Source organism: Stigmatopora argus, chromosome 11 (assembly GCF_051989625.1).
Source record: "Stigmatopora argus isolate UIUO_Sarg chromosome 11, RoL_Sarg_1.0, whole genome shotgun sequence".
Classification (NCBI taxonomy): domain Eukaryota; kingdom Metazoa; phylum Chordata; class Actinopteri; order Syngnathiformes; family Syngnathidae; genus Stigmatopora; species Stigmatopora argus.
In genome coordinates, this window is record NC_135397.1 from 11,610,589 (window position 1) to 11,637,343 (window position 26,755).

The following is a 26,755-nucleotide window of genomic DNA, read 5'->3' on the forward strand; positions in this document are numbered from 1 at the left end:
ATAGACTACACGTCTGAAAAATGGATATAGTGTCATATGTTACGTCCAGTCAGCGTCAAAAATGAAACATTCATGGTTCTTGTGTGAAATGAATAAGATGTCTTGAAACGAATAGATCCAGAAATCTAACACGCGACCTTTTTGACTTGTACACGTGCCATTTTCAGTCTCCCGTCCCATGCTTGCCGACTGTAATTGTCAGTTGAATCTCAAAAGACAAAATAATTGGCTTTGTTCATATAGCAGCTCCTTCAAGTCTTCACAGTAATTGTGTGGAACAAAATAAGCACTCGCAATAAATGATAGCTCCTTCTTGCTGATGTCCATTGCTCGTCATTGCAAAACTACCCTCAAGCATTATGTTGCCAATGTTGTGCATCCAAAATTTTCCCAATTGGGTGCCAATTTTGATCTAAGGGGTTTTAGGAGTGGGCTTTTCCAGGATTCCTAATTAACACACATCCACTTACATTTGGAGTAATTTACTGTAGATGTGCTCTCAACCAAATTTTAAACGGATCTGTAAATGACTTCGCTATAGTGATGCGTCCATGCAGAGGTAAAGAAAGGCGAATCACCTCTGGCATGTCCACCTCACACCCCCACCGCCCCAGCCTTCTTCTCCCTTGTTCAATAGATGCTCTCATCTCCGGCTGTGCTAATCCACCAGTCGAGTGAGGAACTCACTCACCCATCTGTCCAAGCATAACACCAGCTGAGAGGAAGTAGAAACACACGGGAATACTAAAAGCGAGATGATGCCTTAAGATGTGCTCTCAACTCCTAAGAGCCACAATGACATTTGTATTTTGATTTGAGAGTATTGTCACATTGGCAGAGATTACGCGTAAAACAGAAAATTTTTGTGAACGGCTGGTGTTGTTTTCAGGGGGGAACTCGCCTCTGGCCACGGCATTCACCCTTGACCCAGACTCCTGTGGTGCCATCTGGCTGGTTAACGCTAACCTATATAATCTTTGACATGGCATGGCTTTTAAGCATGGCTGGGCACAGAAGGAGGCATTTCATGAATGGGCCGCAAGTGAGGGGAGCCTATCGAACAAAATTGCACTTTGACGCGATTGGAAGTGAGGAGAGTTTACATCTTAAAATGAATCTGCATCAAAGTTAACATGCAAAAAATTACTGATTCCTTGAGAGACATTTTAGACTTCATTTCTGCCAACACCAGAACTAAGAACCATCTTAGTAAATATTGTCTAAAGAGCATACACACCAATAACCCTTGCGATCACAATCAGAAAAGGCTTAGATTATCAAGACTGAGTGTCCACTGAGGTTGGTTGTGTTAAGAGACATTTTTATCCTCCCCATTTGGATCGGAAAACAGACTGGATGTATGAAAATTGTTCCCTATTTAAAGTGGAGTACAAGCTTTCCAACAATTTGACCAAATGTTTCCTACATCCCATTTGGACACAAGGCCAAATTCTGAGACGTCTCCAAAAAAATTTGAAAATATTCTACATCATTAATCTTAAAACACTTCTGTTCAAAATACATTTAAGTGCTGAACTTGTTGATCATACTGTTTGTCAGTAAAGGTACGGGAAAACTATTGTTTGTTGTATGTTGTGTGGTTTGTGGTCCTTAAGAGTACACCACACAAAATGAGAAGAGAAAATCGCAATAAGACTTTGTTTTTACATTAAAATAAGTTGTGCGTACACCAATTTTAATTTAGTTCTGGGTATAAATATCAGAGGCCAAAATGAAACAATGCTAGGTGAAAATTGACCTAGAGGGAACAACTAATTTGTAGTACACTGTTTGCAATAAGGTTACAAAGCACCTAAAAACAATTCATATATTTTCCCTTTGAAAACACTCATCGTAACTGTTGTACACTTGAATGAAAAATAAATAAATCCTGACCACTTCTGTGAAAAAGCCATTTGAAGTGGAGCACATGATACACCAAACAACATCAAAGCGTCAATCATTTGCTTAGTTGAACATGCATGTAGCTCATTTAACATTGAGGTTTAGACAAGGTGCCAGGAGGATAATAGCGTATAATAACACATGACAGTTAATAAAGTAAGCAAGTCAAAGAGTACTCACAGACATTGCCGGTGTTGTCAAAGCTGTTGAGCACTTCATTAATTCGTGGAGGTCCCAGATTGTCTCTATGACATTGAACATAAGCCTGATCAGATTTCAATTCAAGCACACATTGATATTTACAATTTGCGCACCTTAAGAAGGCACTGTACTGAGGAAAGAAGACACTTGTGTACTCGACCCAATGCTCCTCTGAAGTGTCAACAGAGTCGTGGGACACAGGCCTTGTCCTTTCAAAAAGGTTGAATGTCGCAAACCTGCGGACGGAAGCCTGTTTGACCTCCGGATTGTCTACTTGTTTCTTACGTAAAACCTGAATGAGAAGAAAAAGTGAATTCCTTTTGAAAAGCAGCATTTTAGCTGACTTGCAATCAGATTAAAAAGAATGAAGTTCTAGGCATCCAATTCAAGTGTAAAATTGCTTTGAATGTTGGCAAAAATGTGCATTACATTTTATTTATACATACACAAGGGCTGACGAAATAGTGTTTGAATAGCATACAATATCAAGCCATAACAAAAAAATGGTCAAAATCCACAAATAAATAACACAAAGATGCATACAAACCACTACAGGCTATGGGTTGATTAACCCTTTCTTAACAAGCGGTGCTTGAATGTGAGAACAAAATAACCAAATAGGCACCTTCTTCAGCAAATATCAAAGGACAGATCCCCATGCACAATTTGGTCAATCTGCATATATGTTAGAAGCAGCCTGCTATTGTTTTTCCCGACTCTGGTTTGTCCCTCCTGCCTTGCCGTTGTGTTCGCGCAGCTCCGCGTGATTCAAAATTAGTCCCTGATTTGTCTATTTAAACCCCACTGAGTTTAATGTCATTGTCGGATCGTCTGCCTAAATTCCCTTACCATGCATCCATGCTACCTTGCTCCTCGATTCCACGTGTTTTCCCTAATCTGGTTTGGTTTCATGTTTTGTTTCATAAGTCTTTGTTATTTTGTAAGGTCCCTCCTGAGTTATTAAAGTTTTGGTTATGAGCACCATTTGCCTCGTTCTCACCTGCTTCCCCGCGACTGGGTCCTAATCCTTACCTCGCCACGACGTCTCCCGTGGACGTAACAATATAGAGTGAGGGTGTTTTTAATAATCGATTCTGCGATATATCGAGATATTACATTGCAGAGTGGGCATGGCACCCAAATTTTTGTTTAAGTTTGGATGCTCACACTTCAGATCGTCAAATATAATAAATAACCACTATTATCAAATTCAGGCAAATTGGAGAAGTGTCACTGAGCAGCATCTGTGGATTTGTGTGAAATTATTAAAATTGGTAAACCCAAAGCCATTTAAACAATAAATTCAGGAATGGAGCTCTCTTGCCAAGGACCGAGCAGCGCTGTTAGTCTGTTACATTTTCCTTCTTTCTCATCTCATTTTCTGAACCGCTTTATCCTCATTAGGGTCGCGGGGGGTGCTGCAGCCAATCCCGGCTGTCTGTGGGCCAGAGGTGGGGAACACCCTGAATCGGTGGCCAGCCGATCGCAAGGCACAAGGAGACAGACAACCCTGCACACACACCCATACCTAGGGGCAATTTAGAGTGTCCAATCAGCCCATCATGGATATCTTTGGAATGTGGGAGTAAACCGGATTACCCGGGGGAAACCCACACAGGCTTGGCGAGAACATACAAACTCCACACAGATGGACATGACCTGGATTTGAACCCAGGACCCAAGATCTGTGAGGCCGACGCGCTAACCACTCGTTCCACTGGGCCGCGGTTCTAAAATGAATGGATGAATTACCTGTCTGAGAAGCGTCCACCTGGCTCGTGCAACGTCGGTAGTGACACCATCGTGAGACTTTGAGGCATTAGCAGCACAAGACGCATCATCATTCATGTTTCCCCTGTGAAAAGAAAATCACCGGCGCGTGTTCAAAAGACTTTTCGATGAAAAGAAATGTAAAAAAGGCTGGGGGGGTTTTCCATTAAAAACAAAATAAGTATGATAAACCCAATCACCTGTTCAAGGATTTTTGCTTCTTCCGTATCCTTTGATGCCCAAGACATATCAGTAAATAACAGAACAGCCGATCTAGATTTTTAGATGAATTGTGCTGAGGTTAACTCTGTTTTTGATTAGTTTTGTCTGACATTTACTTTACGTCATCCACAACTGGCTTTGTTTAGGGAAGTATCTCACATGGTGAACATCTCCGTAGCGGCTCAATGGTGTCATTGTAGAATGGCTGTTTTGACTGTGCTTCGATTACCTGCACGTTTTATGGAATTTCATTCACAATTAAAAGGGGCTTTCCTCTTGCACTGTGTCCGCAGGCGCATCCAATGTTGTTTCTACACCAAGGTAAGCATTGATGATATTTGATGCTGTGTTTAATGACTACAATAAAATTGTAAAATTGATTGTTTGCTCTCGTTTAAAAAGTTTCAACAATTTTATTTATGAAGGACATACACCGGGATCTCCCGGGTCGTGGTCTCAAGCAGTACAAGGAGTTACAGTCTCAATTCAAGAGACACCTAAGGGCAACATATAGCAGGTTCTCAAACGAACCTGACCACTCAGTGGTAAGTGTTTTCCCAGGTTTGACAGCAGTAAAATAAGGATCATTTAATGCCAGCTATCGTCCTTAATATGTACATGATGTATATTGCTGTCAGTGGAAATGAACGAGTTAGATTCTGTCTCCACATAGGTTTACGGACATCAGAATATTTACTTTGTGGAAGGAGATGGCATCTACAGAATGGAAAATAGACACAGTAAGCAATGAGATTCTTCCCTGGGCCTGCATGGGTTTTCTCCGGGTACTCCAATTTCCTCCCACATCCCCAAAATATGCATGAACACTCTAAATTGTCCTCAAGTATGAGTATGAGCACGAGTGGTTGTTATTCTAAGGAAAGTCAAAGAAAATGAATGAATGAATCATCTTGTGTGTTCTTATATATGCGTCTATTAAACTTATTCATGACAACTTTCCTTTTGTAAAAAAATATATGTAATACAATTATTTTGTCAACAGGTAAGACAGAACCAGAGCAGGTTCTCAACTTTGGATGCATCTCAGATTATGAGGATATGCAAAGGTGGACAATACAAAGAATACGACTCTCCCCTGAGGAGAAGCGTCTTGCTGCCACCTTAAAGAAAAATGCCACAGAAAAATTAAGGTTAATGTTGTAGAACAGTCCGTTTCTGCATTTTTCTTTACACTCCTAATAAACAAAGATGTTATGTGTCCTTTAACCCAGGTGTGTGATTGTGACACTTGACCAAAGAGATATATTGACTCTAGAGGACGTCTTGAGCTTTGGTGAGCTTTTTTTTTACACATACTAAAAACTGTATTCATGAAGAAAAAAATAATAATAATTGCAACACATATATTATGATTGTCTCATCTAAGAGTGGGCCACAGATGAGGTGTTGTTTTACACCATCCAGGAAGGTTTGAAGTGCCAAAAAGTGTATCGTTTGGACTTGACTAAAAATGAAAGCGGGATTCGCTCAGTGTACGAGGAATCGGAGCCGGAGTGAGTACTGCATATTTTTAATTCTGCACTTCTGTGGTTAAAGCACTTGTTATTTACAAATAGTATTTCAGCATCCTTAAAAATCCTATTGGTGTTTAGAGTTGTCAAAATTCAAAAATTCAATACATCTTATAACCAGAAGGCTCAGAAAAAGGAGGGTGAGTTATAGGAGTGTGATAGGGCATATGAGTGTGCAAACAATGTTAGCATTAATCTGACATTTTACAAAATTTGCCCAAATGCCTTTAACGCAAGTGCTTTTTTTCCCAACTCAGTGTGTTTGTGGAGGTGTCCCTCTCCAGGGACCGTCAAGTGCTGATCATCACCTGCAGCAGCAGGAGCAGCTCCGAGGTGCTGCTCGTGGATTTGTCGGACCCTCGTCTGGAACCCATCCTTGTTCAGGCGCGCCAGCCAGAGCTTTTGTATCATGTGGAACACTGGAGACAGAACTTGATCATTCTTGCCAACACGGGGCTAGGACAGGAATATCAGGTAGTGTGAAAAAATAGATGCAACAAATGTCCCAATCCAGTGAAAGTTGAGTGCCAAATGAAGAAAAATATTTACGGGAACAAGAGGCAGTAAATCCCAACTAAATAATAAATGCTCTCTATCTTTTCTGCTGACCAATCAGTGATTAGATAGATTAGAAGGTTTGTCACTTTTGACTTAGTTTAATATAAGTGGCGGACATCTCTTTTCCAGGTGGTAATGGCACCCCTCTCAAAACCCTCCATGGTCTCATGGGACACAGTATTCACTCTGTGTCCTGGGACTGTGCTAAAAGATATGGATGTGGTCGGTGGACACTGCATTCTGGTTGCGATGACGGCAAACAACGAGCTTGAACTGATTGTGGTTCCACTCTCGCGATCAAGGGAAGCATATAGTTTGCAGGTGAAATATAAAACCACACACAGTTTCTGTACAACTATTACAATGTTAAACGCTCTGGTTTGTACACTTGAAGCTCCCCATATGGGCATGCGTCATTGAAACAAAGCGCCCTGGCCTTAAAGACCATCTCAACGCCTTCGAATTCCTGATCTCCTCTCCAGTACGCCCTCCAGTATCCTACTGTCTTAACCCAGAGGAAGGCCATCTTTCATCAGGAGACGTGCCCTCTCGTTCTCAAAAGCAGCAAAGGAATTATATCACGACACGTGTGACGGCCTGCAGCGAGGTAAGAAGTTTATAGTTGAATCTGGTAAGACAATGTTTTTAATACAAAATCATAATTGTTCTATTGTCATAGTAATTTTTCTCACTAATTGAAACATTGTTTAAAGGTATTCAAAAAGCCATTATAAAGACCCACAACGATCCATAAATAAAATAAATATTGATTTTTTTTCATTTTTCATTCATATTCCGTACCGTTTATCCTCACAACCGTCACGGGGGTGCTGGAGCCTATCCCAGCTAACTACGGACACCAGGCAGTGGACACCCTGAATTAGTGCCACAGGGCAGGGCACATTGAGGTAATATCATCCTTTAAAAATGTGATGACACTGATCGACACGGGAAGGTGATAGTGGGTCAATAGAGAAAGAAAGTCGCAAAAAAAGATGTTTCCGGAGTTATTTACCATTTCAGCCAACCAGATTGGAGGCTGTTTTTATTTTTAATGGAAGCATTGGTTTTCTAACATGGATTAGAATGCTGTTAGAGGTTTTAATTAAAATCGCTTCCATGGTATAGGATGGTACCTTGGTACCAGTAACACTGCTCCACAGCTTGGATTGCAAGAGAGACACACCTCTGCTTGTGCACGTCTATGGAGCTTATGGCGAGGATGTCAACATGCAGTTCAACCCGGTAAAAAGGCTTCTGCTGGAGCAAGGCTGGGCTCTGGCCTATTGCCATATAAGGTAACCTTCACCAAGATTGCAAATCAACGGATACAAACATTTGTATTAATGGACATGTCGTGTAGAGGGGGTGGAGAGCGTGGGCTGGCATGGCAGAGGCAAGCCCGCGTCAAGGGGAAGCACAGAGGAGTGGAGGACCTTCGAGCCTGCCTCAGTTACCTCTTTTCCACGGGAGTCTCCAGCCCTTCGCGGACCGCCCTCACCGCATGCAGCGCCGGAGCCGTGCCAGTGGGGGCTCTGTGTAACGTATGGCCAGATATGATGAGGGCAGTTACCCTGCAGGTACACTTGCATTCCAAAGATAATCACTTCACATCATGTTGTGGAAATGTCGATTCTTACATAGATGCCATTGGTGAGGCACTGTACTCTTTTAACATGCTGGCATTTTTCATTATCTGGCTGTGCCAGAGCCCTTTCCTGGATGTGCTCGGTACAATGGAGGACCCCAAACTGCCTCTCACAGTGGAGGACAGGGAAGAGTGGGGGAATCCCATGGAAAACCCAGAACATAGGCTCACCATCGCCTCCTATTGCCCAGTCTACAATATCACTCCTCAGGTAGACACCTTACAACTGTCCTATGGACCTATTCATATTTAAACTGCACTCAATACTGCTGAAAAGCATTGGAAATACAGGATCAAACTTCTTTAGGTCTGGAAGCAATGCACGTGAGTTGTATTGTAAAACAGTCAATAATACACTTTATGATGTGAAGAATTGTCCCAAAAATTATGCCTGAGTCTATTTTAATGTGGTTTCTTCCTTCCTCAACCCTATTTTAGCGCTACCCGTCAATGCTGCTTACAGCCTACGCAGATGACTACAGGGCACCTCTGGCGGGGGTCCTTAAGTATGCCAAGAAGCTAAAGCAAGCTGTACAAACTCACTCCAATGTGACGTCCAAATCAGGTACAATCAGACGCACTTGAACAGTCGGTGCAGCAGTGTACCATTACATATACTTTTAAGGGAATGTTTGCCCTTTTAGCTTTAATGATCCCATTCCTTCCATGTCAGCACACTGAAAACAGCCGTCTGTCATGTGAGTCGTTTTAAGTTCACAACCAATGCATAGTGCAGGTCACCTTGCGGTATTATGTGGATGCGCGTGCTCGCTAATTGCACTCATTTCCCCGCAGACGGGCTCTCTCCTCCCTCTCGTTTCTAATCGGACCGCATCACATCACCCGGCTTCAGTTGTTCATACGCCCACAGCGGCGCAAGGCAGACCATGAGGGGGGGGTTCTCCGTACGTGCGCATAATCTCAGCTCTCTGGAGTCTATTTGATAAAGTGCTGATGGCGTAGAGACCGGGCGGTGGAGACCCATTAGCATGGTGAAGAGATAGTGTCTCAGAGCAACAGATTAGACGCCAGACTGGGAGCTGTCAAGGTCAAGACCGCGCTTGTGAAACAGCCACGACCGCCGGGGATGGGGAGGTGGAGGAGAGCACTGGGGGGGAAAGATCGTCTGAATTAAAAGAGGAGGGATGATAGACAGAAGAGACTCAGTGATGGATTCAGGCTCTAAGGAGAGTTAGGCAGGTGAGATACTGTTTAATTTGGCTTTTGTGTTTGCCATTTCAAATCTCCTAGATGGTGAAACAAATATAGTGGTGAATATCCAACCTGGATCCAGTCACATGGGACCAGATGAGTGGGAGTCCATGTTGGATGAGGTAAAGCATATAAATATGAGAGGCAGAACGGATGATGAATGGATGGAAAAAAAGTGTTCAATATAAACCATTTTCAAAATATAATTGATTATGGTCTTAAATTCAGGCTATGCTAAACTTCTCAGCTTTAAGATTGAATTAGTCACATAAACAGTTCTTCCATTTTTTTCCCCTGAAAATACAACTATAACTGCATTTCCTCCCTGAAATAGGAAGCCCTCCAGCTGGCATTTCTATACAACGAGCTGGACTTGGAGCCTCCTCGTCCTCCGTATAGGAAGAAGATATAAAAGTTGTGTTGGACGAAAACAAACGACAGGACAAGAAAGAATGTGACTGCAGTTTCTTTTTGACAAATACACATGCATTAGTTCATCTCTTAGCATGTATAGAGAATGTCAAAGGCACTCAAATAACAGGCCTTCTCAGAGATGTAACACAGCCTCAGTGGGTTGGCGTTAAATGAAACATGTGCAGAGAACTCAATTATTAAACCCTCTCCGGCCTCAATGGGAATCCGGGATTTGCTGACCATTTTACCGTCGTTTGCCCTGTTCGTGCTCATCAGGACCCGCAGCCGCTCGGGCAGCTCCACGACCACTGAGAGATCAGACACAGTCGACTCACGGCCAAAGTTGAGCACCACGAGGAAAGCGTGGCCCAGCCCGTCCAACTCTCGCAAGTAGGCGAAGACGCTGCCGTCAGTGTAAATGAAACAAAACCAGCCCCGTTGAAGGGCCAGCTCAGACTGACGGAGATTGCTCAGGAACCGGTACTGTGACAACACCGAGCCTTCGTTTTGCTTCTGGGCCTAAAGGAAGACGTGTGGATGAGTTGTTGTGCTGTTCATACATTTTATTTTTTCGTACCTCTACATTGACATTGCTGTAGTTAGGATGCACAGGCAACCAGGTGACATTGGTCTTGTCGTTGAAGCCTGCATTGAGGTCATCACTCCACTGCATTGGAGAACGCTGAGGATCTCGACTGGCACTCTGCATCAAACACATTTGAATGTAAACGGACATCGCCTCAATCCAATTAAAGAGTTTTGCCTTTAAAAAGATACTAAAATTCATTTCTTATTGTTGCTGTATTGCAGTGGTGTATTACTATATTTGGGATAAATTGTTTTTTGGTAGGCGGCCCGGCGGCTGTGTGGTTAGCGCGTTGGCTTCACAGTTCTGGGTATGTGGAAATTATCCCAGGGTAGGCTGGTTGAACACTTTAAATTGCCCCGAGGTATGAGTGTGAGCATGAATGGTTGTGTATATATATCTCCTTGTGCCCTGCAATAATCTGGCCACCGATTCAGGGTGTCCCCTGCCTGGTGCCTATAGTTGGCTGGGATAGGCTCCAGCACCACCCGTGACCCTTGTGAAGATGAGCAGTATGGAAAATAAATGAATGATTTTTTTTCAAATTTATGGCACAAGTTTCTTTCAAATATCTTTTTAATGTATGCACATAATTATGTAAAAAAATAATGGTTTTCTACATGAAATAAATTTCATTCAAATATAAGTCCGCTTGGTGTTGTGGTTCACTCTGCTGACTTCGGGGCAAGCGTGGGATCGATTTGTGCTTTGTGATTGCGAGTGAATGGTTGACTGACGACCAGTCTAAAATGTAGCCTGCCCTTCGCCTGAAGTCAGCTGGGATAAGCTCCAGCAACCTTTGGGAGGATGCACAGCACAGATGATGACTGAAGGAATGAATAACACCTCTTCCATTTGCACCAAAAAAAGATGATTTTTTTTTCTTTGATATGCACTTTGGCCTCCAAATGAGTAGTATTTTTTACTAACAGTATTTTTTTCACAAATTAGAAAAAATACATCCCGTGCGATAGCATATCTTAAATTAAATGTAAATGTCTGGTGAACAAGTGGTTTGCGCATCGATCTCACACTTCTGAGGTTGAGGGTTTGATCCCAGCTTGGTCCTCACTGTGTGGAGTTTGCATATTCTGTGTGTTGTAATGTAAATGTTTTACCCTGTTGTATTTGCCTGCTGGGTCCTGGATCTGACTCTCTGTCACATTGATGTTCTCCATGCCTATCTCCTCGCCATAGTAGGTGGTCGGCGTACCAGGAAGAGTCAGCAGAAGCATGTTGATGATCCGCGAGTAGTGCGAACCAGCCCTTGAGGCGACGCGGGGCGTGTTGTGATTCCCAACCTGATCAGAGTAAAAGGATTACTTACAGTGTTTCAGTTGTGAGCAATAATATGTCAGTAATGCAAATCACCAGCCAGTTAGGCCAGTGCCCTGTCGGCATGTTGGCCATCCAGAGATTCACCAGATGGTTAACCCACAAACCACTGTTGTTGAGCGGCAGATCCAAGAGGTAGAAGTTAATGGGGAAGTCGCTCTCTTTCACTAATCGTGTTCCATAGTACATCATGGTTTTTTCCACCTCAGGGCCATCATATGATTCTGTCATCATTAACCTAAAGCGCAGAACCAACATCTGGTTGTCCATAAACTAACTATAATGCACACGCCATATAGTGAACCCCTAAACATTGCAGGGGACATATTCCTGAAAAAGGGCCACGTAACAGAAACAGATCACTCTACCTGTATCTGCCGGGTTCCCGGCTGTAGACGTCCATGTGAGCCCTCCACTCTCTCAGTAAGTCATGCAGACCCACCTGAGTTGTGGTAAAGTCGTGGTGGAGGTCCCAATTTGAAGTAATCAACTCCTGGAAGAAGAGAGAACAAATAGTGCAACTGTACAAATGTGCACCTTTCAAACCATCACACTCCAATTAAGTGGAGCTTGGCTGTGAGTAGAATATTGTAGGATATTAATAGTGATCTAGAACAGTGAATTATGCTGATTTTGTGACAGAATGCCAGTCTTATGCAAAGCGTTTATGGTGATAAAACTCACAGGAGGCTTGTCTGGGTCCACCTGAGGCTCATCCCTCAGGTGCGTGGACTCCAGCAGGTGCCTTACTGAATCCATCCTGAAGCCGTCCACTCCCTTGTCCAGCCAGAAACTAATTATATCCTGAAATAAAAGTTATTAAACTATTAAAATGGGCACAACCGTCACTTGCACTTTGAGCTGCCTGTTGTTCAAAACACATAAACTTAAGTTAATGTATAATATTGTCAGGCATGACAAAATAGACTTTGAATCTCTCAGCAGTCATCATATGATGAAATTGGTTTAAGTGAGGGATATATATATATACACACATATATATATATATATATATATATATATATATATATATATATATATATATATATATATATATATATATTTATATATATATATATATATATATAAATATATATACACATATATATATATATATATATATATATATATATATAATGTTACTTATTCTCGCACTGTTCTCAGGGAAAGGTTTTAACATCCCAAATTTGTCTTGATCATTTGCGCATGTGGGTTTTTGAATACTCAAAAAGTTTTCTCTGTAAAATTATTGAACACAACAGTGACATAACCACTTGTTTGCACACAGTTGTATGATGCGTGATTGCAATTTTTTTCTTTTCGTGCTTAGTTTAAAATTCACACTTCATGGCTAAGGGTGCTATTTTTTTTTATTTTTTTTTACACCAAAGCCGTTTCTAAAATATATAAGGGATTTTTTCACATACGGCCATCTAGTGATATCTTTAATCAATTATAATTTTTGAGGGGTGTTATTTGAGGAAGAGATTAGTCCCATTTTCACTGTACTGTCCTCTGTGCATTGAAATCTTTTTCTCCCAAATGTCGTTGAGTGGACACACTTAGAGAAGAATTTTCCCTACCTTCACACTTTTGCACTGCTCACTTAACGTAACCATTTAGAACTGAGTGAGCATCAACAATAATGGTGCTCGCTGGTGTCAACTTACAAGCATTTCCTGGCGGACACGAGGGCTTCTAAAGTTGAGGTCAGGTTGTTCCTTGAGAAATTGATGGAGGTAACACTGTCCTCGAACTGCATCATATGTCCACGAAGAGTTCCCATACACGCTCACCTTAAAGAAGAAGATGCAGTAAACCGTGTCAGTTTGTGAAGTCCTAAACTCAATTTACCCAGTTATTGGGCTTGGGTCCTGTGGCAGTACAGTCAGCCCAGACGTAGTAGTCTTTGTAGTGTGGATCTCCAGTGCGACTTGAGTTGAACCAGCGATGCTTATCACTAGTGTGATTTGGAATGAAGTCCATGATCAGCTTCAAACCTGGTGCAAGCAAGGACAGACATCCTGTGAAGTGTGCTGCCACTGTAAAGTTCAGTTAAAAAGGGCTTCACCTAATTTGTGCATCTCAGCCAAGAGGTCTTCAAAGTCCTTCATGGTGCCGAAAAGTGGGTCAATGGCCTGGAAATCTTCCACATCGTAGCCCAAGTCCCTCATGGGAGAGCGGTAGAAAGGGCTGACCCACACTGACTTGATGTTCAGGTACTCAAAATGCCCTAGCTTCTCTTGAATGCCTGCCCCAGTGCAGCAGACGAAGCATCAACCGCCACAAAAACAATCAAGTTATCACAAAATTTCTTTTTTGACCTCAATATTCCAAAATTGAATCACCTCTATTTAAAACCATTTCCAAATCTGATAATAATCCCTGCATGTGTTCTTGAGTTATATAAATTAATAGGTTTATCTGTTACCAAGTTATCACAAAATGTATTTTTTGACCTCTATTGACATTTGACTTCAGTACCGCAAAATTTGATCAGCTCTTCTGCTTCATTTGAAAGCCAATCCTGCAAACTTTTCATTCATTGGTGGTAATAAAATATTGACAGGTTACTATCTTCAACACATACATGTTCCGCCACCCAAAACCATTGATATGTTTTTTTATTAGCTGTTATATTCATGAGAGCGTGTCACTTTGTTTTAATTCTCCCTACCAACACATGTCCATAAAAGTGCAATATGGCCAACTCACCTTTGAGGTCTCCCATTCCATCTCCGTTGGAGTCCTTGAAGGAGCGGGGATACACATGATAGACGGGGGATACCTGCCACCAGCTGAGGCAGTGGGGTGACAATGCCACCATACTAATGGTGAGGCCCACTAGTGACAGCGTGCAAACCACAATCAGCCAGAAGAGGATCTCACGAGGGACTCGATAGCAAGCCTGCGAGGAGTGAAGCAGCAGGACCTCTTTGGGCATGCCGGCGTATGGCTTGATCTGCGTGTATTCCTCGGCGGGGGAGTCTATCAACTTCACATCTAGCTCCACGGGGGTGGTTGTTGTGTCCGCTATTGGCTTGTCCCCTTCCACCTGCTGGAAGGCCGGATTCATTGTGCCCAGCTCCATATCGTCGTTAACGTCTGAATGCAAGAGTTGTGTTGCTTCTTGGTGCGAGTGTGTCTGTGGAGGAAGTCAGGGTTCTCTCCTTTATCTTTATTTCACACATGCGCACTGCTACTCCAACCTGAGGAATGCACGGGGCTGGTTAGAGATTAAACTGACTGGTCGCAAGAAAAAAGGGCTTGGATCAGTGTATGTTGTTATTTGGTTGTACGGATATCAATAACTCAGCACTTACTGCAGAATTGTGTAATTAAACTTTATTACATTTACCTGGGTGAGTATGACTTGTCATAATGTAGAATCCGTGGAATGTTTTCAGGTGCTTGTGAATTTTATTTGTTTAATGAAAATGTAGTAATGTATTCACCAGACTTTCCTTATTAGGAAAAATGGGAATGTCAGTGTGAATGGGTTTTTGTTCCTGTTCAGGAACTAGCATATAATTACAATATCATTTGTCTCAGGAGCTTAACTTAAAAAGTGAAACTTGTAACAAAGCCACCTGATAGTGTAGTGATTCACTCATACAGGGTTTTAAGGTTCTACATCAGGGGTCTCCAAACTATTCCACAAAGGCCTGCAGTGGTTTCATGATTTAATTCCAACCACACAAGACAACACCTTACGACCAATCTGCTATCTTGCATGTATAATCAGTTGATTGTAGTCCAGTGGTGCTTGTTTAGGAGAAACCTCATTGGCTAAACTGACTGTTCTGGATCTGTTGTAACAAAAACCAGAACAGACAGCATACATTGAGAACCAGTTTGGAGACCCCTGGTCTACATTGTCGATGTACAGGGCACAGTGAAATAGTTTCCCCATCTTAGCAAGTAACTTGCTATTTTTAATACAAATCAGGAGTAATGTGCCTCTTTGTGTAAGCCGTGATTTTTTTTGCACACTATTAGTCACTTGGTTGTCAATTTGAAGGAATGCTACATATTGGCCAGAGGATGGTGATTCAAGTTTGATGGGTGGGACATAAAACGGGTAACCACATATTCTAGCAACTTTAATATACAAGTTTCATTTTCTTAAAGCAGCTACTGAAATACATACAATTTTATTGACACAGTATTGTAATATGGCTAGCTCATGTTGAGGATTGAATCTTGGTTTCATTTAGTGTCATTGCGACTGACTAAAAAGATCAAGCTTTGTTTGAAATTAAAATCTTTTTATTACATTTAGTCACAATATCAGGTACAAGAGAACCTGGGGATTTGGTGACATTTTGTTGCACACCCAGATAAACTGCAACTCTTAAACAGTTTATTGTCTTATCAAATAATGTCCCGGTGTAGAAAGTGGCATTGTAGAGAGCTTGTGTCCATCTATCTGCCTGCTAAACCTTGTAATGTATACAAACATGCATCTGTGGGGCCATTTTGGACTACTACCAGTCATGCCAGAATAGGTGAAAGCAATAAATTACTCTGAAATGTATTTTTTTTTTTAAGAAATACTATTAATTTAAATTTTATTCACAAGTAACGCAATGAAACAGGAAACAAATATATTGTGTCCCATTGGCTGTATTTGCCGCACCATCATCCAGTATTGTTTTAAAGTGTTCCAAAAAAGGCTTTTGAGGGTTACCAGATTGTGAAAATTTATGTTCACATATATCATTGATAACTCTCCATAATTTAGACAGGTTTATACAAAACAGTATTATTTAAAAACTTAACTTAAATAAAAACATTTTTTCCTTGGACAGCTTCGTTTTTGCATTTAAGGACATTTTGGGGAGCTTGTTAAGTACTCCAAATGTAAAAACTATTAGTATTTACATGGTTTAAAGGCAATACTAATTATCGAGTTGAAATGTGTGTTTTTTCTACAAAAAAACCCTATGATGGGATGATGAAAATGTATCATAACTTTGAAGCACATTTGACACAAAAAAACTTCCTTAGTTAAAAATAAAAAACTCCAAAAACTAATCAACAGATTCTTAATCTGTAATGGCACCTTAACTGGAAGGAGTCAGGTAACAAAACCCACATTTACTAGGTAAACTGACATTTTGGCTTTTTTTTTTCTAATTTGATTTTACAAATCAAAATCACAAAAATAATTGGCAGCACAAGCAGGATTCGAGTGTGTGTCAAAAGGAGAGGCCAATCTCCTTTTCGTCACACACACCCTCTTTGGAACGTTAACTTGGAATACCGTGCACGACATTGTGCATTTGAGTTCAACAAAACAATTAGAGTAGCACGTATGTACGAAAACAAATCACATACGCACAGATTAGGCCACAAAACTTGTTAGAGGATAAAAGAACACAAAATAGAGTGTGCCTTCATATGGATTATATGAATCAAGAATTAAAATAAGAATTATTATTGATGACAGTTATCCCACATGACAAAATGTGTGGGGTCCGATGACTATCACTGAAGTGTATAAAGCACGTGCAAGAGAGATTCACCCAAATCAAAACCACACAGGCCTGATCTCATTTCTGGCTGCGGAGCTTCTAGATTGTCCCATTATGGTAAACCCCCTCAAGTGATCAGGTGTGTTTGTTGTTGAATTTAAATGAAATAAAATAAAAGGCATGGCATTTAATAGTTCAAACATTTTTTAGGCAAACAAATGTTTCAAGCGAGTGAAGAGCATCAGTCCAGTTCAGAGTCCAGCAGCTTTAGAGACCGTTGACTGAGGTGTTATGAGATCCTCACTTCTCAAATAGTCTTCAAGAAGTGGTAGTGCTTTGGCGCATAAGAAATTTAGCTAGCTAGCACAAAGTAGTGTGCTTTTTTTTCCCTCTAACATATCAGTAATCCTCCTATTCTCAAGCCTGCGTCATCATCATCCTCTTGTGAAATCTCAGTGGAGCAAAGGGTACAGAAACCAGTAGCACAAGAACTTAAGTATCGATCCTGGAGCTCTTTTGTCGTTTTAAAGTCCACCAAGGAGATCAGGAACTTCTACCAGTGACACTCCAAGTCAGCGCCACTCTGGAAGAGGACAGACGTCAAAAGAGGAGAAAGAGGTGAAAAAAACAGAGGAGAAGTCAAATTAGAAACAGAGGGATGAAAAGGAGATTTAGAGAGCTTCCAGTGAGCAACCTGAACACAAAATAAATTACAAAGCAGGCTCAACACACTTCAAATTTTCTTCAGCCTGCAGAGGATGTTGGTTTTGTTGAGGGGAAGTGACAGAAACTGCTGTTGTGTGCGTGCATGTAGATCAAGAACAGCCCGTCGTGATGGGGCTGTACATGCATGTTTGAGCGCACAGGACTAGTCGGAGGGGGGGTGGGGTCACTTCATTGTCGGCAGAAGACGCACAAGACGCGCCTCCGCATGCTATTGTTGAGTGAACACTGATGGGAAGAGGGGAGTCAACAGAGGTGGTCGGTCGACATGCCTGTAAAACTGTGTGAGGTCGTATGCGTGGAATTAAGAGAAAGTCAGAGGGAATAAAGAAAGTGAGGGGGGACAAAGGTGGGTCACTTACATATTGCGATCACTTACCAAATGAAACAGGAGGGCTGCATTAATCAGAGGGTGAACACAATTAGACACTATGGCTTGATATATATACACTGTATTAGTTGAAGCTCCAAGCCCATTTTTTTTTTTATACTCGTGGCAAAATTTTGCGATGCAAATCTGGAGATTATTCAAATGCAGCGAACGTCACTTAAAAAATATAAAATAGAATTAATTTAAAATGACTATTTTTTTGACAAATACAGAAAAGAGTGAGCCTCATGGAAGAACCATTATATGCGATGTACATGCATACATATACGGGTTTATTTATTTACCGCTACCAACCTCTGTTGACGTTATAAGAGGTTGTTTTCATGTGGTACATTAATTGAAACACGGGCATATTAAATGTCTCATTTTAAATATGGATAGATTGTTCTAAAAATGTCATGTACAATAGGTATTATATTAGCGTTGACGAAAGCAATTGATGAAAACCCAAATAGCAAAATAGCTATCAGAACGAGTCAACGTTGTGGCTTCTATATTTTACCATGAAATCAACACCATCTAGCCATCCAAAACAATGGGTTTAATGTAAACTGTATTCATCCATGAAGAAAACTCAATTGTTTGTATGTTTGTGAGTATGTAGTACTTTCTCAGAAACACATTCTTTAGAAACACCTAACTTTTATATTGCAAAGGGTAGGGGGCTGGATATTTTGACCTGGGTTGAGGTCCAAAAAGTGACAAATTCAGTGCAAACACACAAATAAGTTCAACATGGCAGTGTGCTGTATGCCTAAAATATTAAAGAAATACCTTAGAACATGAAACTGAATTATATTCCAACAGTGGAAGATCTGAGTCAACTGCTTGAAGCAACAACAAAAAATTCAAACATGCTTTTTATAGACATACATACTAACACAACATCAAACTTCCAAGTGGAACTGGCCCAATAGCACAGTGTCATCACCCATATGGGACAAAATCACTTAGACTTGTCAAATGTAGAAGATACAAAGTCTTGGATAGCACGGTGGATACTGACCCCTTCTTCTTCTCTGTATGGACTTAGGCTGTTGTAGACTGCTTCAATAACGCTTTGTCTGCAAGAAGAACAATTAAATTAAACCCAGTGCTTTCTCTCGAGTAGTGTCACTTTTTAAACTGACTGTGCAGTCATTTTAATCATGTTTCAAAATACATGAAGAATGTCTGAAGATAAATGCTGTAAAAATACGCAAAAACCTAAAGCAATTTAGTGCTACATTGCTTAGATATAGCATGAACTCTTTTTGACCCCCCAGCCGCAATTTTTTTTGAAGCAGGTTTAGTTTAATACTTCATCTGGAGGCAGGTACACCAAGGGTGCAACTAATTGTATAAAGGAAATTAAAGTTTATTTTCTGTAATATGTAGCCATTACGTGGTGGCGTGTTTGAGGTTTGCCCAGTGATAAAACACCTTATGGTGGCGTAGGGGGGAGGGGGCTCTTACTTGCTGGCAAGGCCTCCCCCCGGTGGCAGAGCTGGCATGCCGCTGTCAGTGGCCAGGTTCCTCATTACAGTCACCAGATCAGGAAAACCCTCGTCAGCTGGCCGGGACAGCATCGCTAAAAACAATGGCGGAGAGTGTGTTACATATGGTCCCTTGGGGAGGTCTCAGGTGTCACTCTGACAAAAAATGCAACGCTCCGCCCAGTGCTTGCAGAGACATTACAAAGAGGGAGTTCCGATCAGAGACATTACACGAGGGAGTTGCGGGGAGAGAGACAGTGCCCATGATGTTCTTATGAGCAGCATCTCACGTCCGCTATCTGCTCGTATATCAAAATTTGTCTCGTATCTGAGGATAAATATTTTACTCGGATCTCGAAATGCTCGTATGTCGGGCCACTCGTATGTCGAAGTACCACTGTACGCATCATCGTTCATAGTGCAGAGACATCACATACATATTGGAACTATATCTATATACGAAAAAGGCCAAGATCGGATTTGAAAACATTGCAAATGGACCGTTCATAATACCCATGGTGTGAACATAGTTTTATTTTTAAATTATAATAATGGACGTGTTCTTTTTTTTAGGCATAAGGAATGTAATGTGTGGCGTAGGCGCGAGAATTGGCTTATGAGCTTGAGAGACACATTCAATGTGTGAGAATTGAAAGCCCTGCAGGGGTGTCCAAACTATTCCAGAAAGGGCTGCAGTGGATGCAGGTATTTGTTCCAACAGGACCAGCATGTTTCTTCTGAAACAAGCTGCCCCTCGCATAACACGTAACTAACGGAGCCAATCAATGTCGTCAACATTTACTCATGCTTTGATTGAGAACTTGAGATGGTTGAAAAAGGATTGACAGTAGTGCTCACTCAGAGATAGAATGGAGCAGCTTTAAGCAGGAAAAAATGGTTGATAACACAATAAAACAATCGTCCTCACCTTCCACGCGAGACTCCAGGTATTGGTTGAGCTCAGAATCTCTCCTCACAGCTTCCTCAGACACTTTGGGGGTGTTGGGCAAACACACTAACACAACACTCATGTTATCTCGGCTCCCCTATGCAATAAAAGCAGGAAGAGTTATATGTCAATGTAATGATGATATAATGCTGTACTACGTAAACATTATAGAGCAAGTGCAACAACAAAGAACACTTGTGTCTTCGAGTACTACCATCAAGTCCAACGTTAAAATGTATTATTGTAGTAAGCCAAGGCGGTTGAACACCTTGCTTTGATTTCTGTTAGAAATGTACAGGTCCTGGTCAAAAATAAGTGAATATCATAAAAATAGTAATTCCATTCAAAAAGCAAAACTTGACCTGAAGGCCACTATTAAAGCAAGCTGGGATCTCATAACAACCGAGTAGTGGAGTAGTTGACGAACATATCTCTAAGTCATAAGCATTGCACAAATTTTCTTGGATACTAATTTTGGTAGTTATAATGTTAAAAATAAAAAAATACCTAAAATACACACGTCTGGATCGTTTGTAATTACTATCAAGTACAACGGAGGAAAAAAAATGATTTAAAACTGATCCATGTTGGAACAAACCAAAGAGTAAAAAAGTAGCCAATGTAGTAACTTGTACTCACCTTGTGAAGGCAGGTGTCCACCACTTCGTTACAAACTCTCTCCAGGTCATCAGACACCTCAAGCCGCGATTTGACAAACTCGCACAGCTCCTCGTTTGACATGACATCCCAGATTCCATCGCATGCGAGGATCACAAACTGATCTTGCTCTGGGGTCCGAACCAATGCATAAACCTCGGGCTCTGGACTCACAAGCTGCTCAGTGGGGCCCCTGCCAACCACGCACTTGTAGTCGTAGTCTCCCAAGGCCCGGGAGACCGCTAACGAGCCATTCACCCGTTGGATCATGACGGACCCGCCGGCATTCTGGATACGCTCCCTCTCGCGTGGGTTGCAAGGCTTGTGATCATGCGTTGAGAAGCACACTTGAGAGTTTCGGTACAAAACGGCTCGAGAATCGCCGCAGTTCATGAAAAAGAAATGCTCAGGTGACACGAGGACACCCACGGCTGTGGAGCCACTCCGGTCCATGCCATTTCGCAGGTCTGAGAAGCTGCGCATGTGCTCATCAATCCTCAGGAAGCCTGTCCGGATGCCTGCTTTCACAGCCTCCACTGTGGAGGCAACCTCTGCTATAGGGGCGTCAGTATTGCTCTCTGAACCAGCCAGTGAGTTCTGCTGCCCTCCGGCCCCAAAACTAGCACTGATTATGTGTTCCAGAAGGTGCTTGGAGCAGTAGTTGGCAACCCTAGAGCCTGCGTGGCCATCGTAGACTGCAAAAAAGGACCAGTTCATAAGACCGGGAGCAGGTAGCCCCAGTGCAGCAGTGTGAGCATCTTCCATTTCCACTCGCCACCCCTGCATGGAGCTTAGCCCATAGCGGATACCATTCCCTTCTCCGTGGACGTTGTGCTTCTCTGTCTTGGGCTTGTCCAGGAAGGCACCCATGGTGCTGCTCTGTAGAGACCCACAGCTGCCTAAAAGAGAAGACAAACAAGGTGGAGAGGATGAAATAAATATGAAACGTACACAAAGCGCCATTGGCACTGCTACAAAGAGAATAGAGAATTGATCACACCTCTCTCAGCTTACCTCAGCAGTTATTTAAAAGATTCTAAAGAAATACCTTTACCCAGCTACAGTGATAATCCCTCAAAGATGAAAAAACACCCACACTTTTGTTTATACTTAAACAGAGAGACATCTGTTTAAACGCTTCCTTGGCAAAACAGGATGTTAAGATGACTCTGTTGAATGTTGTAGTTATTACCGGTCCATTTATTCTTCAACTGCATTAGCTAAATATACACCGTCAGAATTATCAGGAGTGCACTTCTTATCTGGCATACTCTATAATAAGATCATCAACTGTCAAAAAATATGGATGTGAGATGTCAAACTTTTACTAAACCATTTCTACTGGTAATTTAGGACCAAATCCATAGATATGTAGGTTGGAGTGGAAACCTGTACCATGGACAGTGCTACCTCTACTTACGAAATTACTTCATTTCTGGTTTCATAACTTGGATTTTTTTCATAAGTATAGACGCAATTTACATGAAATGCTTTCGTTTGTTCCAATTGTTCTAAGATCCCCAAAACCTTTTGAAAATTATCAAAGTATACCAATTTTGTATGAAATATGTGCGAAACACAAAAAGATGGGGAAAAGAACATGATTTATTAAGCCATTAAAATTAATGAGACATGCAAAGACAATTTCCAGGCATATGTCATCAATCTAACCGATAGCACGACTCATGGACAGTCTAATAACAGAGCACGCATCTTTTCACTCGCAGCCAGAACAACTTTCTTGGGTGAAAATGATGACAGGCAAAGAATAACGCTGCGTCAAGCACATTAAGAACAACGTGTTACTACTCCATGACGAACGAGGTTCAAAGGCTCACGAATCAGGAACTCAACACCAAAGCGGCTCTGCCATGGTCCCGAAAAAAAGTGCCTGGAAGAGGCTTTAGGTTGGACGATTGCACTTATACTGCTCCGGTAACGCTGTTGTCGGGCTTCATGGAGAGACAGTCCATCTGAGGCAACAGGAGGCCATTGCAAATGGCTTATGGGAAAGCAACTATATCTTGACAATTTCAAAATAAAGGATGTTACAAGAGGATGTTTGAATTTTTCAGATTTTACATTTTGTAACTTGAAAATTATTTCATATCTAGAGAAACACTCCCCTGCCGAGGCCTTTCGTAACCTGAATACTTCATATCTAGCGACATTCACTGTACTCGTAGTATTCTGGGGTCACATGACAATCCAAGATTTGTTTAAAAGTTGGTTCACCGAGATAAAGAAGGGTTAGTGGAGTCATACTAGCAGGGCTCTTTTAACAAGCTAAGTCAATTGAACAGTTTGCTGCTGAATGAGATGCGCACTGGCTGAGACCAGCCTGTCAAATGCAGATGAGCACATGCATCTAATCCACATACTCAGGTCTCTCTAATGCTTGTTACGATTAAGCACATTAAGTTTAGGGGTCTTGGAAATTGGACTTTACCCAGCTACATCTATAGTTAGGCCCATTACAAATAATCAAATCAAAGTACTTATTTAATGCTTTTACTTGCAAGGAGGACTCGCCAAGAATATCGTAAACCCTCTTTGGTTGATGACTCATCATAAATTGCAACTGAAGCGGTCAATTTCCTGGAAGGGGAGCACTTTGAATCTAGACGTCGTCAGTCATGGTCAGCCTAGCACCATTGGGAATGTCAAATGAAACTAGACGGGTGTTTAGCAGACGATAGAAACAGGAAGTACATCTCAGTGGAACAAAGGTGAATGGTTAGCAACTGAATACTAATTGTACAGAGATAATCAACTGTGTCCATATTTCCCATGCTGGCACCATACATTTCATTTCTACCACAAATGCAGATTGCCATGTACGCATCATATAATGCAGAATCAATGTTTACGAGTGTGTCTGAAATAGTACCGAGTTGGCCAATACGTCGATCATGAATGACTGTTAAATCTTTAAAACAACTAAATCTATGACAAAAAGTCAATGGCGTGTCTGTTAGAAAATAACAAACCAAAACCACACATTTTTTCTTAAGTACACTATGATATGACAACTAATAATGCTAAAATTGAAGTGTTACGACATTTTCAACTATCATTACCAACACCATATTCACTCACATCTAGGTGCAGTTAACTCTTTATCGAATCATAATTAATCCTCCGGTTGTCACTTGGTACCTCCTTCCAACAAGTGTAATCATCACACTAAGGCCTGTCACAATTATTTTTTTAGGATGACTTATTTTCTTATAGGGCGGCATGGTGGCGCGAGTGGTTAGCGCATCGGCCTCACAGCTCTGGGGTCCTGGCTTCAAATCCAGGTCCTGGGTGGAGTTAGCATGTCCTCCCTGGGCCTGGGTGGGTTTCCTCCAGGTACTCCGGTTTCCTCCCACATTCCAAAAACATGCACAGTAGGCTGATTGGACACTCTAAATTGCCCCTAGGTATGGGTGTGAGTGTAAATGGTTGTCCGTTTCCTTGTGCCCTGCGATCGGCTGGCCACCAATTCAGGGTGTCCCCCGCCACTGGCCTGGAATCAGCTGGGATAGGCTCCAGCACCCCCCGCGACCCTAATGAGGATAAAGCGGTTCAGAAAATGAGATGAGATATTTTCTTGTAAGTGTTTTTGTTCCTGCTGGCATTAAATTATTTCTCAGATAAAGACTCAAAGATCATGAAAAAAATTAAAATCATTCTATGAATTTCTTTAAATTTTTGCAAAAATTAAAATCTAAATTGTTTCAACAAAAATGCGTGATAGAAGTAATCAAAATACAAGAGGAATAGTCCATTATTTTTGGATATTGTTTTAGGTTGAGAAACCTGCTTTAAATAACATTTAGATTTGCTTTAGAAAAAATATATCTGGTGTGTATCAAATGTTTCGTTTCACTTTACAAAGACTATGATCTGTTATTTAAATTCCCCCTATTTCCATGTGAAAAACGTGTGCCCAGTGAATATCATTTTACTACTATGCATGCAGCCCAAGCTATCAGGGCATGTCATCAACCATCCAATCACTGCTCACCTACAAAATATTGCCTTTGACGCCAAATGACGTCAGGTGTATAAACGAAATAAAAAACAAACGCGTAAAAGGCCTTCTTAGCATCGATAAAACAGATTCTGCAACTAACATCCATGAAAAAAGCTGTCACTCATACCACATAATCATTGAACCACCCAATTCCTCAAAATCAACAGTTATCTAACCATACGAAAAAGCGTTATATGAGGACTACTACTTGATCATAGCAGAATGCCATTGTAGGGTTGATTAACCCTTGGCTGAAATGGACACCAATTTAGACGAGGCTTACTTAACAAGTGTCAAATTGTATATTACACACGAGAGTGGCATGACTCGTTCGTGCGAGGTTGTCTAACCCCGACTATGTACTTACTGTTTAAGGAGATGCTGGGACTCGTAGCGTCGTTGTTTAGGTAGCACAGAGGCAGGTTGTGTTTAAAGGAGCTGAGCTTGGTGTGATAGGCTTAGCGCTCTTTAAACATTAGCCTCTTTCGTCCAGCGGCCGCTAGCCACCTAGCATGAAGAGAAAGCTAGCCAGTCAGTTCCTTTCTCCGTAGGTCTCCGTATCGGGGTAAGGCTGTTAAAGGCATATTTGAAAGCAATGTCAGATACAGGAGGACTACCGGTTGGCATGGAACATACTTTTTTTGGCTACACGACGTAACCGATCGGCTAATATTGGCTAAAGCTAAGTTAAATGTATGAGGCAGATGACGTTCTTTTTAACGTCCAGAGGGAGGAGGAGCCACCTGCTCGCTCGTCGTCTCCGATTGCACAAACACTGATTTGAGATTGCGCCTTGATTGGCCGCTTGGTATGTCGCTCATCGTTCCTCTGACGCACTGTAAACACTCGACATCTGGCGTGCTTGTTTGAGTGGGTGTGCGGACACTTCATTGGATACACGTACAAAACCATTTACTTCATTCATTTTCCGAGCAAGGTTCGCGGGGTTGCTGGAGCCGATCGCAGCCAACGACTGTATGGCACATGGAGACTAATAATGACGCACGCACATATACTCATACCTACGGGCAATATGCAGCCTACCAATCATGTTTTTGGGATGTGGGAGGAAACCGAAATACCCAGACAAAACCCATCACGCAGGTCTCAGAACATACAAACTACACACAGGAAGATCCACACCCAGGAGTGAACGCTCGATCTCAGAACTGTCAGGCCGACGCTCTAACCATTCTCCAACCGGGCTGCCCAGATATATATTCCAGTGGCGGTCCGTGCATTTTCTAGTGACGCCTTCAGCAAAAACTATTTTATGGCTATAAAACCTCTACTGCTGCTACAGCTGCGACACAAAAAATAATCAATAATAACCTCATACAATATAAATATTATTTAGGAATATAGCCATATTTTACTCTCCAAAAATCCTTTTTACCTGTACACGATATCCATCCTCCTTTCTTTCCTCCTTCTTTTCTATTGTCATCGAAGCTAATGCTGAAAGTCGAGCCTTTCCCGTCGTATTTCTGGCAAATGTTTTTATTCGATTTAGGGCTGAAAATGTTCGTTCCCGGTTGTGACAGGCTTGCTTGCTTTGGAGTTGTCCGACCTTTCTTAATAATTACCAGCTTTTTTTCTTGAAAAGTCCGTCTTGAAAATGGCTTTGACAGTAAATGTGCAAACAAATCCATTTCTTCTCCTCCTCAAGCCATTGTGGG

At 41.7% G+C, this 26,755-nt stretch overlaps 4 protein-coding genes across 14 annotated transcripts in view; 1 reads left to right on the forward strand and 3 right to left on the reverse strand.

The window, feature by feature from the left end:
* camkmt (calmodulin-lysine N-methyltransferase) overlaps nt 1-4,250 on the reverse strand; it is a 119,184-nt gene extending 114,934 nt beyond the window's left edge. For 4 of the 5 annotated variants that reach the window (XR_013304011.1, XM_077614088.1, XM_077614087.1 and 1 more), the window contains exons 1-3: nt 3,859-4,067; nt 2,220-2,398; nt 2,086-2,150 (exon numbers count right to left, since the gene is read on the reverse strand). Coding sequence is in view for 4 of the 5 variants with exons in the window: in XM_077614088.1 (XP_077470214.1) it covers nt 2,086-2,150; nt 2,220-2,398; nt 3,859-3,954 (340 nt within the window). In the remaining variant the exon portion in view is untranslated. The other variant, XM_077614085.1, reaches the window with a different exon arrangement.
* A 7-nt stretch (nt 4,251-4,257) lies between these two features.
* On the forward strand, nt 4,258-10,298 carry prepl (prolyl endopeptidase like). The gene is made up of 16 exons (XM_077613615.1): nt 4,258-4,286; nt 4,392-4,419; nt 4,524-4,643; nt 4,772-4,838; nt 5,102-5,249; nt 5,331-5,392; nt 5,486-5,612; nt 5,888-6,104; nt 6,318-6,509; nt 6,583-6,795; nt 7,317-7,486; nt 7,552-7,768; nt 7,898-8,047; nt 8,275-8,401; nt 9,088-9,170; nt 9,383-10,298. The coding sequence occupies exons 1-16, from the start codon at nt 4,258-4,260 to the stop codon at nt 9,458-9,460; spliced, it is 2,028 nt and encodes a 675-aa protein (XP_077469741.1). The 3' UTR covers nt 9,461-10,298.
* On the reverse strand, nt 9,499-14,538 carry slc3a1 (solute carrier family 3 member 1). Its single transcript, XM_077614078.1, has 10 exons — nt 14,099-14,538; nt 13,455-13,634; nt 13,238-13,383; nt 13,054-13,179; nt 12,068-12,187; nt 11,752-11,876; nt 11,420-11,621; nt 11,167-11,349; nt 10,040-10,165; nt 9,499-9,981 (listed from the first exon to the last, which is right to left on the reverse strand). Exons 1-10 carry the CDS (start codon nt 14,472-14,474, stop codon nt 9,550-9,552), a joined length of 2,016 nt encoding a protein of 671 aa, XP_077470204.1. The 5' UTR covers nt 14,475-14,538; the 3' UTR covers nt 9,499-9,549.
* A 1,092-nt stretch (nt 14,539-15,630) lies between these two features.
* ppm1ba (protein phosphatase, Mg2+/Mn2+ dependent, 1Ba) lies at nt 15,631-25,829 on the reverse strand. Of its 7 annotated transcripts, none has more exons than XR_013304010.1 (7): nt 25,444-25,829; nt 21,038-21,954; nt 20,378-20,495; nt 19,397-19,544; nt 18,981-19,038; nt 17,963-17,979; nt 15,631-17,443 (listed from the first exon to the last, which is right to left on the reverse strand). XR_013304010.1 is itself a non-coding variant. In XM_077614082.1 (7 exons), coding segments are annotated over exons 2-7 (1,197 nt in total). In that variant the 5' UTR covers nt 21,926-21,954; nt 25,444-25,828; the 3' UTR covers nt 15,631-17,442. The 7 variants fall into 7 exon arrangements, 5 of the variants coding, with proteins under 5 accessions (XP_077470208.1, XP_077470206.1, XP_077470207.1 ...); XM_077614082.1 differs by having other exon boundaries at nt 19,430-19,544; nt 25,444-25,828; XR_013304009.1 differs by lacking the exon at nt 17,963-17,979.
* Nucleotides 25,830-26,755: the final 926 nt, after the last annotated feature.